The sequence below is a fragment of the Phaseolus vulgaris genome, chromosome 9 (assembly GCF_051622355.1).
Source record: "Phaseolus vulgaris cultivar YP4 chromosome 9, ASM5162235v1, whole genome shotgun sequence".
Taxonomy (NCBI): domain Eukaryota; kingdom Viridiplantae; phylum Streptophyta; class Magnoliopsida; order Fabales; family Fabaceae; genus Phaseolus; species Phaseolus vulgaris.
Genome location: NC_143506.1, coordinates 39405703 through 39423369, shown reverse-complemented (window position 1 = coordinate 39423369; position 17667 = coordinate 39405703). Strand labels below are relative to the sequence as shown.

The following is a 17667-nucleotide window of genomic DNA, read 5'->3' as shown; positions in this document are numbered from 1 at the left end:
AATAAAAATATCATTTTATAAATTAAAAAATTGTTGGTATCTAGAGTTATTATTAATAAAAATTTACAAAATAGTTTCTAAATTAGTATCTAACTATTAATTGTCAAGATTTTAACTACTAATTTTAGAGATTAATTTAGACACTAAATATTAGTTGTTAAAACTTGGTAGCTAACTTAAATACCAATTTAGAAATTACTTTTTATAAAATTTTATTAATAATAGAAATCATATTAGATACTAATAACTGTATAGTCTCTAAATTAATATCTAATTTAATTAATACAATGATTAATTATTTTTTATCTATAAATTTAGTTATTATTTAATTATTTAATGGTTTTATTACAGTGAATATTTAAAAGGGATGAAAAATTTACTTATTTTTGTAGGTAAGAAATTTACATGTTATAAAATTAAGTAGTTGATGAATTCAAATGGATTATTCTATATTAATAAATAGATATTTTAGTTAATGCTTCGGTTATATCATCTAAATGTTTCATTAAATATTCTAATTTTTTATGAGAGAACAAGATTTAAAATTTGTCTATATTTCCACCTAATAATACTTTTTTTGTTTATCATTTATTTTCTTCATTGGTATGAATATTTGATCCTTTATTTTTTTTTTAATTTATACAATTATTTTAATTGATACAGAAATGTTTAATTAAATCTTTAGTATAACTAGTATTTTTTCAACAATAAATATTTATTGTATTTTAAATTTATCATAATCAAGTTATAATTTACATTTATAGTGAATACTTTAAATTATGACATAAATTCATTTTAATTATTAACAATTTATTTAAAAAAATTATCTAAATTCAATTTAGAAATAAAAAATTTAGAAGTTTTTTTTATAGAACTGGTTAATAATGTAATTGTACATGTATATAGGTTTTCACATTTTAAAAATTTATTTACTATAGTTTAAAAAATATTTATTATTATAATTACAATTATTTATGTGTGTTCTTATTTATTTATTATAATTACAAGGACAAACAATTGCTCACATATATAAGAGTGTATTAGTCAGAGTTTATAATTAAGTTTATTTTATGCATTCATCTCTATCATTTTTTGGGTTATTATTTATGATCTTACCCATTAAACATGTAATTAACTTAGTTGTAAATAGTTTTTATAAGTATATATATATATATATATATAATTTATTGTCATCCCTAAAATACAAACCATAAGTTTAGAAAAATGTTCCAATTTCTCACTTTTTTTCTTTCCAAGCTTTCCTCGAGGTAAATTGATTTTTTTTTTTTAAGTTTTTTCCTCAAGGTAATGTTTAAAATTTATTGTGAAACGTGCTTAATTTGAGGTAGAATATAAAAGCATAAACTAATTATATATAAAATGAATATTTTATTATTAAAAAAAATATATAATCAGTTAATGCATTGAGTGTATATTAATTAAAGAATGTTTATTAGAAGAGGTATTTACATTTAATATTCAACGGTATTCAAGTAGAGTTACTTCCAAAAATAATGTGTAGAAATAAAGCAATTTATAAATCATTAAGTATTTTAGTTTTTAAAAGAAAAATTAAATAATTTTATAATTTGACCTAATAATGTTTTCGTTAATATTTTCTATTTTTATTTTTCTAATCAGTATGAATATTTGAAAATTTAAATTATAAAAAATTACACGAGTTTAATTGAGATAAAATTATTTAGTTATATTTTTATACACGGTTAAATGTCGAAAACCATATTTAAAATAATATGTAAAGTTACAAAAATTGTGTTAATTGTTAAATATATATTTAATATAGTTTTTTCACCATTGGAAATTTTATAAACATAAAATAAACCCGTTCATAAGAAACCAAATAATGATAAAAATATCAAACACCTCATGTATGTTTAAAAAATGAGCTCATTAACGTAAGGAAATCAAAGTTAAAAAATTATTTAATAATGAAATACTGAACATTTTAATTTTCTGCTCTCATGAAAATGTTAACTTAAACATATAATTGATAAGAAAACAAGAAAAATTATATAAAAAAATATTTTCTGACCTATTTTTATATGAGAGTCTAATTACGTAATTATACAATTTAAGCAATTTAAAGTAAAAGGAAATGATACAAATGGTAAGAAGAAGAAATGTTTCTTATTGTCTTATGTGTATATTACATCACTGCATGTATAGTAAATATATAGGGAGTTTCTCTCTCCAAATTACATTCTAATTAGGTAGGATACTAATCATGAGATTCTATAATTATTAAATTAATTGCATATAATTGGGTACAATATCGTCAAATATTGCATACAATAATTGCATATAATTTTATAACTATTATTTCCTTAATACTCCCCAAGTTGTGGTAGGTGAAGATCAAGAACCCCAACAATCGTTCCTTACCCAATGCCTTCGTAAGAATATCTGCGAGCTGATACTGTGTCGGTACACAGGAAGGACTGATTATCCAGCTTGTAATTTTTCTCGCACAATGTGGCAGTCTATCTCAATGTTTTGTGCGTTCATGAAATACTGGGTTTGCTAATGCCGCTTGATTGTCACATAAAAGTTGAGTTGGCAAGTTACATAGCACCTTTAAATCCTGCAACAGATATCGCAACCAAACTATCTCTAAACAAGTATTGGCCATTGCGCGGTATTCTGCTTCCGCTGATGATCTTGATACGTTTGTCTGTTTTTTTGACTTCCATGAGATAATAGAGGAACCAAGAAAAATGCAATATCCAGATATTGATCTCCGAGTTGTCTGACAACCTCCCCAGTCTGAGTCGCAATAAGCTGTCAATGTCAGATTGTTTTCGGATGGCAATAGCACGTCCTGGTGATCATGTACTTTAGTACTCGAATTGCGGCATCCCAATGAGGTTTTCGTGGATCCTGTATATATTGACTTAGGGTCCGAACCGAAAATGCTATGTCAGGCCGAGTAACCGTGAGGTATATAAGTCGTCCCACGAGTCGCCTGTATTTGACTGGATCCTTTAATAACTCTCCATCGTCTGGTGTGAGTTTAGGTATTGTTCCATTGGAAATTTGTCTGGACGAGCACTGTGAGTCCCGTATCCTGCAAAATATTAAGCGCATATTTTCTTAAGGACATGTAAATACCAGCTTTGGAACGGGAAAATTCAATCCCTAGAAAATATTTTAGGTCTCCAAGATCTTTAATGCGAAATTGTTGTAATAAACAATCATTTCCTGTTAAAAGAATATCATCCACATAAATCAAAAGGGCAGTAAATGATGAGTTATTCTGTCTTGTGAATAAAAAGTAATTTGTCTTGGACTGTTGAAATCCTACAGATTTAATCACATGAGAAAATGTTGAAAACCATGTTCGAGATGCTTGTTTGAGACCATAAAGGGATTTGTTGAGTCGACAATGTTCTCCCTTGTCAATGATGCCCGGGTGGCAAGTCCATGTAAATAATTTCATGCAATGTGCCATGTAAGAAGGCATTTTGCACATCTAGCTGGTGAGTAAACCAATTTCTGGCTGCTGCAATGGTGAGGAGACACCTCAAAGTTGTTAATTTTGCTGTTGGTGAAAAAGTTTCAGAATAGTCAACACCTTCAATCTGAGTGTACCCCTTTGCGACAAGGCGCGCCTTATATCTGTCGACGCTACCATCTGAGTTGTACTTTATTTTATAGGCCCATTTGCATCCGATGGGTTTCTGCCCAGCGGGTAACGGTGTCAAGGTCCACGTTTGATTTAGCTGCAAGGCGGAAAGCTCTTCGTCCATTGCTTTTTGCCAATTTGGATCAAGGATAGCTTGAGCATAAGTGTGAGGTTCTTTGGTGGCTGTGATGTTAGCAAGATATGCACTATGTGTAGAAGAAAATCGTGAATTAGAAAGAAAATGATGCATAGGATACCTGGTTCCATTCGGTCGGTCTTGGGTAGTGGTCGAATGATTGGCTTGAGATCCCGTTACGTAGTCTTGAAGCCAGGAAGGTTGGGTTGATGTGCGACTGGATCGTCGAACAGGAAGGTCGGTTGGAGAAGGTTTGGTAATGGGTGCTAAACTTCTTGGCATGAGAGAAGAAGGTTGGTCTACTGGAGGTTCGGGTGTATTATGACGAGTAGGAGAAGAAAGTTGGTTTGATGGAGGTTCGGGTGTATTATGACGAGTAGGAGAAGAAAGTTGGTTTGATGGAGGTTCAGGTGCATTGTGACGAGTAGGAGAAGAGAGTTGGTTTGATGGAGGTTCAGGTGTATTGTGACGAGTAGGAGAAGAAGGTTGATCGAGTGAATGTTGGACAGGAGTGGGTAAGTCAATGTCAATAGTGGGAAAAATACCTTGTAATGGAGGTGAGGATTGTGTCTGTGACGGTTAGCAGAATGAGAAAACATCCCGACTTGTAAAAAAAGTGTCTGCATCTATATCAAATAATTTGTATGCTTTTTGATTGTGAGGATAACCAATGAAGATGCATTGTCGGGCACGCGGATCAAATTTTTGCTTAGGCGTAACAGAGGCAACCAAAAGTTTTTAGGTGAGAAAGTGAAGGTGGTTGATTATATAGTAGCTCAAAAGGTGATTTATTTTTTAGTAAAGGTGATGACAAGCGATTAATGATATATGTGGCGGTTAAAACGCATTCTCCCAAATTCTAATGGTAAATTGGACTGAAATAGGAGGGCTCGTGCTGTGTTTAAAACATGTCTATGTTTGCGTTCTACTACTCCATTTTGTTGAGGAGTGTTCAATACCTTTTTTGAGAAAAAAAATCATACATTGAAATAAATTCCAGTCCGTTGTCAACGCGGATGGTTTTAATAGATGCCTGAAATTAATTTTGTGCAAATGTAATGAATGACTCTTGGTTTCAGATTTGTGACTCATAAGAAATAGCCAAGTACATCTAGTATAGTCATCGACTATAGTGAGAAAAAAAACGTTTTCCAAAATGAGTTGGGGTTTTATGAGGACCCCAAATGTCACAATGCAATAGATTAAATGGAGAATGAGATTTTATTGTGCTTAAAGGAAAGGGTAGTCTTGTCTGTTTAGCTTTGGGACAAATACTACAATGATTGTGAATGGGAATGAGATTTTTACTAGGGATAGGTAGTAAGGAAGATACAAGTTGTAGACACGCCGGAGAAGGATGTCCAAGGCGCTTGTGCCATAAATCAGGATCAGTCGATATTTGAGATGCGTGGGCTTGGTTTGGAAGAGGGGACATGTAGTATAAGCCTGCGTGTTGTTTACCCGAGCCAATCATCCTCCCCGTAGCCAAGTCCTGTAAAACGCAATGTGGAGTAAAAATGACACAACAATTTAGTGAACTGGTTATCTTACTAATGGACATGAGATTTAAATTAAAATAAGGAACACAAAGAACATCTTTGAGAGTGATTTTGTCATTGAATTTAATTGTGCCTGTAGATGAGATGGACGTAGTTGAGCCTGTGGGCAGATTAACATTTGAAATAAATGATGATGAAGTGTGTGTGAAAAATTGTGAATCAGATGCAATGTGATGGGTTGCTCCGCTATCCAAAATCCATGGTTTCGTAAAAGCAGAATTAGAAGAGGAGTTATGGGCAAGCAGACCTGCAGAGCTAACAAACGTGTCACTTCTATCGTTATTGTTGAGCGAGTAAATAGCCCTTGCCAATGGCTGAATTTGCTCGGCACTGAAGCGTTGTACAAGGTTTCTATGGGACTCGTTACTGGTGCCTTCTTTGTCAGACATGATTTTAATTTAGGGGATAAAAATGGAGAGGCTGCCAGGGCACCAAGATCGGTGTTTTGATACCATAAAAGAAAATGATACAAAATGATAAGAAGAATAAATGTTTCTTATTGTCTTATGTGTATATTACTGCATGTATGTATAGTAAATATATAGGGAGTTTCTCTCTTCAAATCACATTCTAATTAGGTAGGATACTAATGAGATTCTGTAATTATTAAATTAATTGCATATAATTGGGTACAATATTATTATTTGAAATATCGTCAAATATTGCATACAATAATTACATATAATTTTATAATTATTATTTCCTTATTATTTAATTAATCATTTATTTAAAGTATTAACAATGAAATAATACCAAAAAAAATCGGTTAAAAAGTGAGTTTCATTTTATTTTAATTATATCTTTCTATTTTAATCAATATTTTTTGTTGACAATTTTTAATGGGCCATGTTTGTTGATTATTAATATGTTCATAATCTTATCTACAAATACACTGTGAGTGTTGACTTTCCATTCTTAACATTATTAATTGAGGTCTCTTTATTTTTTACAATTTTAAGTATTTGATTAATTTTTTTCTTTTTACATCTAAAATATTATTACATTTACGAGGTTTTTATATTTTCACCATATTTGTGTATTTGAGACTTATTTGCTATGTTAGATGATCAACACGAATATTAGTTCTAATTCAAAGATTAATAAACATATATGTTAATTGGTTAACTAACTTTTATAAATGAATTATATTTTAAATTTTTAACCAATATCTATTTATAATTAGTAATTAAAATATTAGTAACTAATCAAATATCAATTTAAAAATTATTTATTAATAATAAATATTAATTTAAATATTAATAATTTATTAATATTCCCGGTAAGTAATAAGGTGAACAATACATTTTTCATTTTGGTTAACTGATAAATTAGCAAATAAAGGCAAATCACTATATTCTTAAGCAAAATGTTTTTTTTTTCCTTATTTTTTAGTATTTCTTAGCAAAGTTAAATAAGATGTTTTCATATACAACAAATTCGACACCAATTACATTTACTATCACAAGATAACATATCTTTTCATCTTCTTTATTATTTTTTATATTTTTTATTTTTTATATTACTTTTTCAATTTTGGTGTTTAAAATCTTATTCATGAATAGGACTTTGATCACAACCACTACCAATCTAGTTCATATGGGTTGAGCTAAAAATCACACCTAATTCACCAAAATATGATTTTTTTTATGTTTTTAATTTATATAAAAATTCTTTATATACTTAGAATATAGATAGACAAAAGAATAATAGATGAAAATAATTTTCTCGTATATTTTCTTAAAAAGAAGTCTTACGTTTGTATCTACAAATATAACTTTGAATGATATAACTTGTAAATCACCACTTTTGAATTTTTTTTAGTAGAATTATTCAAAACCTTTAATAGTTTGCCAGATATTAATTCAAACACATTTAAACATTATATAATATAACAAGCCAACTTTTTTTTTCAAAACACTTATAACATGTTTAGATAGGAGATTCTAAGAGTTATTTTTTTTAAGAATTTGAATTGTTTCATAACAAAATATATTGTTTGAGTAAGAAATTTTAAAATAAATTGAAATTCTAAATTTAAAAAATAAAAAATAAAAAATTTAGAATTTTATTAGAGAAATTATATTGTTTAAAGAAAATTTCAACCTAAAAATGTAAGAATTTAAATTTTTTTCATTTTTTCAAATTCATGTTTTTTATTGATAGAAATGTGATTGGTTTGATTAAGATTGAGATATTGTCGAAATGACTACTTTTCGATTGATGTTAACTATAATTTTTTTTTTGTTGATGTTAATAAGAATTATTTTGTGATTGAAGTTATTAGATTTTTTTTTTATATCACTATTATTTCTTCCTCAATATTAGTTAGAGTCTTATCGGCCAACGTTTTTTTATGAATGTGAATTAGAATTTTTTTAACATAATATTTTTTTTCCGATATTTATAGTAATTTTTTTATCATCAACAAGTATGTTATTTTTTTATTAATATTTTTCTAGGATTTATTTTATAATATTAATTGGAAAGCTTTTAACCAATGTTAATTGGGATTTTTTTATCAATCGGGAAGATTGGTCAGTTAATATTTATAAAAAAAAAGTCGACAAAAAATTTCAATCATCAACATCATAAAAATAAACTTGATTGATGTCAACATAAATAATTACACTCAAACTAAAAATAATCTCGTTTAATTGTTATCTAGAAAAGCCTTTGCAAATATAAAATGAAAAAATATTGAAGAACTTAAATCGAAAAAGTAACATCAATTGAGATTTACTACAAAAGATTATAAATATTGATATTTTTGAAATCTTTAACAATTATTTAGCATTTAAATATTTTATTTAATTTGGTAATAATTGAAATAATTTATCCAAATAGGAAAATTAAAATTCACTAAATTTAAATTTTTTTATCAATTTTTATTTAATAATTTTCTAGTAGTGATTATTTTATAAAAATAGTTTGATTAGTTAAACTAATTCTTAAAGTGCATGAATTTGGTTGAATTAGGTTAAAAAATATAGATAAATATTTGTGAAGTAAAGTATAAGTTATAATTATAGCATGATGGAGGTAGCAAGCATATACTAAATAAAGTGAAGAAAGAAGAATTGATTTGGTCCAATTTATAAGCAGTTAAAGTGCAGATGGTGTTCCCTAGCATATATTTGTGAAGAGAAATGAAAATTGACATGCATTGTACTATTTGTTCTTAGTGTTCCTTCTCTTTCCAACAATACTTATCCTTTCTTAGGTTTACACCATTCTTTGTTTTCTTCTCCACCTTCACTAACACTAATCATAACTTCAATAATATCATTCCATATTTATACCCAATTTTGTGTGACCAAAAAAGGAACAACATCACAACTTCACTCACACCATTACTTTGGACCCATTATAATAGTAATGCAAATTCTCCCACCAACATATCAATTCCAATCTGATTTCCATTAAAATGCATTTTCTTCTTCTTATGGCTAGATCCAATTTCCTGGTCCATATGGAAAGGAAAAAAGAATTTCACGTTCTTTCTTTCGGGAAGGATTAGAAAAATCCTATTGATTGCAATTTTCTCCAAACTTTATGGAAAAATATGAAAAAAAAGGCTCGAATGGTACAATCTCGTCGTCACTCCAAAATGAAAGGGACGATCTCGTAGTTCTTAGTTTGTGATCTGCGAAATGATGAAAATTCCTTTAAATGAAAGGAGGTGTAGATAAAAAGACTTCCAAAATCCTTTTTTGGAATAATTTTTGGAGTATATCTCTGAATTTAAGAAATTATTTTTCATAATACATTTTCAGATTTTGTGTTTTTGATTTTTTTTCCAGAATGTATTTTTTGAATTTCGAATTTGTAAATCTGAATAGAGAATAATTTTTTAAAAAAAATTAGAGATGATAATTTATATTGTACATGAAAAATTTGCCTAACAATAATCCCCAAATGGGCTTTAAACAGAAACCCATCACAAACATGGGCAATGATTAATCGAGTATTGCATTATGCACCTCCATATATTCATGTTGCACTTTCATAAAAATTAAAATTTCAATTCTAACCATAAAAAATATGCATTTTGGATTGTGAATTTATTTAATTTAAGCAAATAAATAACACAAAGTAAAAAATATTTATATGGTTTAGAATAGAGTGTTGGTGGGATCTTTATCTTTTACATAAGGAGAGCTTTTACCAATGGAGGGATGATAAACAAATATGAAAGCCCTTTGTTTAAATAGATAATGAAAATTGTTTAAACAAATAAAAAAAGTGTATTGAAAACTGAATAACATAACAAAATATAAAAGAACATAATTTTTTTCATTAATTATGTTTTATCTCAAGTAGTTGGTTCTTCCAATTTTTAACACTGAATACTAGTTAACTTCATTTACTCTACAACATACTATAAATAGTAAATGAATAAAATATTTTAAATTTTTATATAATCTATTTAGGTTAAATGTTGATAATTCATAATTTCCAAAAATTGAACTTGTTTAATTTAGGGATGATACAAATCAGTAAGATGTGTTTTTTTAATATAAATAAATGTATGAATACTTAACATTCTTACAAAAAATAAATAAATAAAGATGTTAGTGGTTATTTAAGTTATATTAATAATATTTTAATTTTTATGAATAATAATAATAAAAAAAAAATCTATAAGAATCTTTTCCCACTGTAGATTCATCAGTGAGGCGCTAAAATCCATAAGTTATTTGGCAATCACCAAGCACAGTCCAATTCGAAGAGAAAAACGTAACAAGATTCAAGCTTTTCACCTTCTCTGAGGTTTGAATTTCCTCATCTTCATACCCTTTTCGCCACGCGGTTGAAGGATGGCGAATGCCGCGGAAGATTTCTCCCAATTCGGGATTTCAAAGGAGGTGAATAGCTTTTACCCTTTCTTTTCATGATGCACTCTTAAAATGCACGCGTTTTGGGAATTAGGGCATTCTATTATACGAGTTGTTTTTCAGGAAAAGGATAAGCTTGTTGGGGAAGTGATTAGGTATATGCTTTTCAAAACGTATCATAATTCAGGGTGCCCTATTAAGAGAGAGGAACTCACTCAAATCGTTACGAAGAACTATCATCAGCGTAACCTTCCTACCTTTGTTATCAATGAGGCTAAGGACGAGCTTTCCAAAGTATTTGGGTATGAAATGAAGGAGCTTCAAAGGGCTCACCCTTCATCCAAAGCCCAGACAAGGTTATCTCAACAAAGTGAGCATTTCGCCTTTTCTTCTTCTCTTTTCAACCTATTTATGGTTCCGTTAGGATATAGCTTCTCCACCACTACTTATCTTATGAGTATGCTAAAAGAGAAATGTAATGTATGGATGCTTAAATAAGTTACTTATCTGAAATTTGTAGGTGTTGCATTGTTACATAAATTCAGGAACTTTATACAGAGGTTAACTGTTAAAACTGCTTAAGTGAGTGCTTAACTTAAATCATGTGAAATTCTGTTAATACAAATGTTATCTTTGTTTGGTTGAGAGAAGAATTAGGTACATGAGAAAAGAAAAGAAGGGAAATAAGTGTGAAAAAGTGAAAATAAAGGTGTTTGGTTGAAAAAAAATAGAAAAGGAAAAATTTAAATAAAAAATAATATTTATCAAATAATTATGTAACAGATTGTATATATATATATTGGGATTCTCCATTTACACATTTCATATTCATATTCACCCTTATATTATATTTTTAAATTAAAATAATAATAATTGTGGGTTTTTGAATTATGTTTATCCATTGTCAAGTTCAGGACCAGTTATTGCCTTCTTCAATTGAAAGCAAATATGGATCTACTTCTATTCCATGAATTGATTAGTATACTACTTAATACCTTTATAATCATCCTACTCTCTAGTATATTGCAGTTGCTGTGGCTATATGATGTAAATTATCATTTGGACTTTGATGATTTGTGTCCTGAGAATACTTTTACCTAGTAATGGATAGAGACTACTCAGACTAGAGAATGCTTTGGTTTCATTTGGCATTGTTTTCTTCTATATTTAAAAAACTGTAGATACATATTGAGGAAACGAGTAAATTTAGACTGAATTGTTTTATACTTGTTCAAAGCTGGTTGTGTTCCCAGGAGTTTCCAACAATATTTTAGTTGTAGCCAACTTCATTTTCTTCTAATGGTTTTATTATGTTTATTCTTTCAGGTGGTGCAGATTCAAAATCATACACTCTCACAAGTCAACTTCCTCCTAATGTATATGAAAAATATGTGGTGGATGAGAAAACTGCGCATCTATCTGGATTCACTTTTGTCATAATTAGTATTGTACATCTTGCTGGTGGCAAAATTCCAGAAGGTATGGTATTGTTAATTTAGTGTCACAATGCTAAAATTGTACATGTGTATAAGCATATGCACCTTGTAAACTTATGGAAGTCAATGATACTACCTTGATGTCTCTAGACAAATGTTATAAATACAAAGGTTCTGCTTTCCTTTTCATTTTGCTTGTTATTGGCCTAAAACTTGAGTGAAAGTTTCAAGGGCAATTTTGATGCTGTCTTTTTAACAATGGAACTCCTGGTGAGGGTACTGCAGAAAATCTATGGAGCCAATTAAGGAGGATGGGTTTGGATGAAAATGAAGGAAGTCATCCAGTCCTTGGAAATGTTAAGCAAGCATTGGAACTTCTTGTTCAGCAAAGGTGAAATTTGTTTAATTGATGGATTTAAACTACGAGATTTGTCGCATTTTGTGACACTTCTGATTTCTAGTGACAAGCAATGTTGCAGTTATTTATTCATCCTTTACTTTATAGGTATTTACAGAAAGACAAAGTTAATGGTCCTGAAGGAAGTACTGTATATTATGAGCTAGCTGAGAGAGCTTTAGATGCACCCATGAGTGACAGGGTGAAGGAACACATCTCTCAGGTAGTGTTTTGGAAAAGTAAATTATATAAGTTTGTGGTTAGTTCTTTCTTTACAAAAAACATTTAACTCAATTTAATGTTGGCCAATAATGGCAGATTGAAGATACAGTTTCATGAAGGGTTTATTCATTAAGCTCTTAGCACACAAGGGTTTATGCCTTAAATTTGACCAGGGAAGTTTTTGCAATAAGTTTTTTTTTTTAATTTTAAAAGGAGGACTTATTTTGATAAGCTGCACGAAAAACTTATTGAAACAAGTTATGATTTTAGGGAAGTTATAAGCTATTTTTTAAGTTCAAACAAACTCTTCATGTCTTCCAATTTCCAAATGCTACGTGAATGTCTGATGAACTTCTTTTTTGGGAGCTTTAGTTGCTGATGCATGTTGCTATATAGTATTTATTTGTTCCTGAACACGGTAGTAAACAGCTGAGGCAAATTGAACATTGTGTGGAGCATTATTCAAATATTCATTGCAAGACCAAGGTGGTCTTAAAATTTTTTTGGCCTTTCTTGTAGCATTGCAGTGGATCCTAGGCAAACAGAGAACAAGTGATAACTCAAATATAGTTTAGTGTATGTTTCAAGTTATGTAAAACTTACTGTTTCTGATGAAACCATTGCTCTTGATCGTTGTAAATATCATGTACTACTTTTAGTTTTGAATAATCCTATTATTTTATTTGTGCCTATCTGACACATGGTTTCTCTTGAAGATTGTGCAGGATAATACTTCAGTGGGTGCCGCCTAAGAGTTGCTAGCTCTTTGTTGACTCAATTGAGATGTAATTATGCTGATAAAAGAATAGAGACATTGAGATACGAACATGGTTCCAATTGATTACTAACTTTAAGCCCTAAACTCTTCAACAATCTCTCCATATCATGTCTTGAGCAAAACCTGCTGATGTTAAGATCTAGGTTCAGATTTGTCAATGATTAAAGTTATGTAAATTTGAAGCTGATTGTGTATATAACAAAAGTTAAGCTTGATCTTATTTTATATATTTAGTGTGTTTGGTTTCCGTTTTTTTTTTTTTATAATTTTAAGTAGCTTTTATTTTGTAGTTGAGCAAGGTATTTAACTGAATATTTGTATTGTTTTGGACCAACTTTTGACCTGTTAAGGTCCAATGAGTCTATTCTAACCTATGAGTGACAGAATGACATGGATTAACGTACAGATCTATTAGAAATATATTTTTTTCCCCACTCATCATTGGGATTAAAAAAATCACACATGTGAGTAAAATCTGTCATGGTAGTGGAATCTGTCATGTGAGCCTCTAAGTTTGTAGTATCTATAGTAAGATAAAAGTTAAAGATTGATTAAGATGTTAAAGTTAAAATGTGTATTTATAAAAGAAGTAAAGCTTGAAATTTAAGACAAAATAAAGCTTCAAGACAACCATAATCACTCCTCATATATCACCTAAAGTTATATTATTCATTATAGTTTACGGATTCTTATAGTTTTACAACATTATCATATATGAAAGGCAACAACACAGACAACTCGTACATAATCTCACACTTTTCAATCAAATAAAGTGATAGAAACGACACAATGGCTGAAGAACACAGAAGCACCACAATCCACACACCAAAAACCAAAGGGGTGGTCAGTTTTAGTTGTAATCAGGATTAGCCAAAAGATAATCATCAACAGCCTTGGCAAACACTGCAGACATCTCCTTAGTAGACTTCAGGAACTCTTCTGTGAGTTCAGCATCTCCTTTTGTGTAGTATTTGCGTGTGGTCTTCACAATGCATCCTCCATCAGGGTTTGCCACCAATTTGTACTCATTAGACACCTTCTCCAATGGCTCTGTGAGAAGATTGCCTTCAACTATTGTGTAGTGATACACATAGTTATCTTCATCGACCACATCCACCTTTTGCTTCACATACCCTAATCATATTTATACATAAGAAATGGATTAGTTATAGCACAACATTGATCATCATATATATTCTAAACACACGCAGCATCAAATAAGGACATATAATCCATTAAGAGCAATTTATCATAAAAATTCACAATGTTTAATCAAATGTAAATTCATGACTAGATGATGCAATATTGCTAGTGAAATGCAATGACAAGAACATAAGGAACTTAAGTATAAAGTTTATTTCAAAGATAAACTCAATTAACCTTCAGGAAGACTGAACTTCTTAATGGTTCCTGGCCCTCCATCTCCTTCAATGATTTCAACACTTTTAACAAAGTTTGGTAAAGCTTTGGGAAAAAAATTGCCAGAATCTAAGACAATGGCTTTGTATAGTCTTGCAGGTGCCACTGCAGAAACTAGATCGCTTTCAGAAGTGAAAATTCCCATGATTTTTTGACAAAAGGATTAGAGCAAGAAATGATATGAAGAAGAAGGATTTGGTTTGCTGAGAGAGTGAGTTTGTTGATTGTGGATATGGCATTTTATATGGACATGGGAAGTGGGAAGTTCCCCCAATACGCAAACAAATTAATGTTCAAATTAGTTTGAATCTCTATAAACTAACTTGCATAAATGATAAATTAATTAATGAAACAGTCAAATCTAAACTTTAGAAGGAACCAGCTTCTTCTTCTTCTGGAAGACTTTAGCAGAGAATATAAAAATTTATGGATGATATTGGTGAATTAGTCTATGGAATAGCTTGATTACTATGGATTAATTTATATATAAGCTGATGTACACATAAATTATTTAAAGTATAAAGCAAATTAAGTTCTATCTAGTTTGTACTTAAAAAAAAAAAAAAAAAAAAAAACTTTATCTACTGGTTTACTTAACCACATTGATTTTGTAAGAAGAAAATGCTACCTGTACAAATCAGGTCACTTTGAATTGTTTTTATGATAAATAAATGAGTCCTTGTCGATATTGTTTGAATATGAAGTGATATTGTTAGAAAGTATTAGAATTGACTTAATATTATTTGTTTTTTTAAAAATTGAATTTATTGAATGGGAGATGAAGATGAATAAGTATATATTTATCTCTTTTCTATCCATATATTCACTTTTGCTTTAAATTATTAAAAAATTATTAATTTATTTTGATATATATATGTGATTATAATTTTTTCACTGTAAATTGATATTGAAGAGAGAAAAATTGTATTCTTTTAGTATTATATTTTTAATAATATCATATTTATTTATTAATTTTTTATTTGTTATAAAAAAATTGTTTAGATAGATACACACAAACAAAGAAGGACAAAAACAAAAACAAACAGATTGAGTAGTCACATTAATATGCACATTGGAGTTAAGGTATATTAAACTCAATGAAGGAACTATTAAGGGATTAGGGGTTTAAATGTGATTAAATTTCACATGGAGTAAAAACATAAAAGTTGAATAATATATAAATAAAAAGATGCACAAGGTCATTGATTTAAAAATTGGAGTTGGAAATAGTATAATGGTCTTTTATATAAATTATTTCTCATTATTTATTGGTATCAAATCTTTGGATTGATTACAATAATGTAGAATTAATATAAATTTAGTTAAATTAAAAATATCTTTTACTTAATTATTTTCGTGTATCTTTTCAAAGTGGATATATACAATTATTCTTAATTTTCGTGTCTTGGAATATAGGTGAAGGGCATTGTGCACAATACTATCATTAAAGGAATTTTAAAGATAAGATGGAAAAAATGTACTGATAAGATCTTAATTATATGAGAAATACAGTTAAATAATTAATTTGTTGCCAAAAAATTAAATGACAATCAATCACACATATCATTGTTTTATTTAAAAAAATTAAATAAAATTAAATTATTATTAAAATGATAAAATATCCTAAACTTTTAAAAAAAAATACATTTAAACCTTACTTTCAGGACATTTTTATTATCTCACTAAGTTTTTAATTTTTAAGCCACAGAGTGTAGTGTTTTTAGAGTTCAATTCATAAAATTACGCTAATAATAAATTTTGTAAGCATTATAATTTTAAATATTCGTTATTATAAATCTATAATAGAGGTGTAGTGATTTTAGAGTTCAATTCAGAAAATTACAATAATAATATTTTTCCAATTTGCTTGATAAAAAACTCAAGTTTTAAAGATGAAGCTTGACTATTATATTTAACTTTTTACTTTTTACTTCTTTGTTGTATTCTTTATTCCTTTCTTGATTCTTGAAGTTAATTTTATCCATTCCCTATCTTTCTCTTCTATTCTTTATTCCTTTCTTAATTATTCAAATCCATTTTATCCCTTTCTTTCTTCTAATTTCTTATTTCCATGGGGTGACTTGTAAGATAAGGAAGAGGGTTGATCTATACATTTCTTCATAAAATTATTATCCTACTATTATAGGAAATAAAGATATTAGTTTGATGATTTTATTACATTATGAAAAAACTACATAAAACATGTCCTTAGGAAGATTTGAATTTGATTGCATTTCTATCTTATTTCGCTCATACATTGATTAATGAGGTAAATAACTCATTCATATACGAAATCAAATACCACTATAAGAAAATAACTACATAAAAATCAATTTTAGATACTAAAAATAATTAGTTGTTATTGTGACTAAATTAGAGACCATTTTAGAAACTAAAAAAAAAATTATTGGTTTCTAAATTAGTTTCTATTTTTGATAAATAGTTTCTATATTAGTATTTAATTAGCAATCAAGATTTTTCTATCAAAATTAGAATCTAAATAATTGGTAGTTAAAATCTTGGTAGCTAATTAGATACCAATTTAAAAACTATTTATCAATATTAGAAACTAATTTAGAAACCAATAATTTGTTTAGTCTATAAAATGGTCTTTAATTTAGTCACTATAGTAACTAATTATTTTTAGTCTCTAAAATTAATTTTTATTTAATAATTTTTTTGCAGTTTACTACTATAAAGTTCTGATGAAGTACATGAGTTAAAAGACCAATCAAGAAAAGAGAAAGAAAGTCTTTCGTATTTACTCTTAACCAAAAACTTAATTTGAAAATAACAAAATCAATAATTAAATTATATTATTTAGTATCTCTCTTCTAAAAAAACATTATTTCTGTATGAAAAAATTGACCAAAGTGCTGCAAATCAAATAATCTATATTAGTTTTTTTTTTCAGCTATAACAAATCATAGTCTCTATATTATTGATTATAGTATTAGTTGTAGTTGTAGAATGTGATGTATTGTTCCCACTGAAATCAAGTATTAATTGAAGCTACATGCATCACAACCAAATAAACTGTAATACCCAAAATAACAACATAAAATATAAATAAATCTTTATAATCTTTCTTTCATGAAAACATGGCATTTGATATTGCTGGAAGTGGGAATAATTACTATTATTCAATAATTAGTTTGAATGTTTTTGGAGTAATCTGATTGATTAACGAAAAGTCAAAATAAACGAGTGATTAGTTTATATATAAGTTTATGTAGACGTTT

General features: G+C 28.4%; 2 protein-coding genes across 3 annotated transcripts; one reads left to right on the top strand and one right to left on the bottom strand.

Moving 5' to 3' along the window:
* Window positions 1-10008: 10008 nt before the first annotated feature.
* On the top strand, window positions 10009-13253 carry LOC137821987 (melanoma-associated antigen G1-like protein). Of its 2 annotated transcripts, none has more exons than XM_068626826.1 (6): window positions 10009-10203; window positions 10297-10543; window positions 11500-11652; window positions 11895-12000; window positions 12115-12229; window positions 12945-13253. In XM_068626826.1, the coding sequence occupies exons 1-6, from the start codon at window positions 10156-10158 to the stop codon at window positions 12978-12980; spliced, it is 705 nt and encodes a 234-aa protein (XP_068482927.1). In that variant the 5' UTR covers window positions 10009-10155; the 3' UTR covers window positions 12981-13253. The 2 variants fall into 2 exon arrangements, with proteins under 2 accessions (XP_068482927.1, XP_068482928.1); XM_068626827.1 differs by having other exon boundaries at window positions 12325-13253.
* A 401-nt stretch (window positions 13254-13654) lies between these two features.
* On the bottom strand, window positions 13655-14725 carry LOC137822705 (major pollen allergen Bet v 1-A). The gene is made up of 2 exons (XM_068627652.2): window positions 14387-14725; window positions 13655-14140 (listed from the first exon to the last, which is right to left on the bottom strand). Exons 1-2 carry the CDS (start codon window positions 14568-14570, stop codon window positions 13857-13859), a joined length of 468 nt encoding a protein of 155 aa, XP_068483753.1. The 5' UTR covers window positions 14571-14725; the 3' UTR covers window positions 13655-13856.
* Window positions 14726-17667: the final 2942 nt, after the last annotated feature.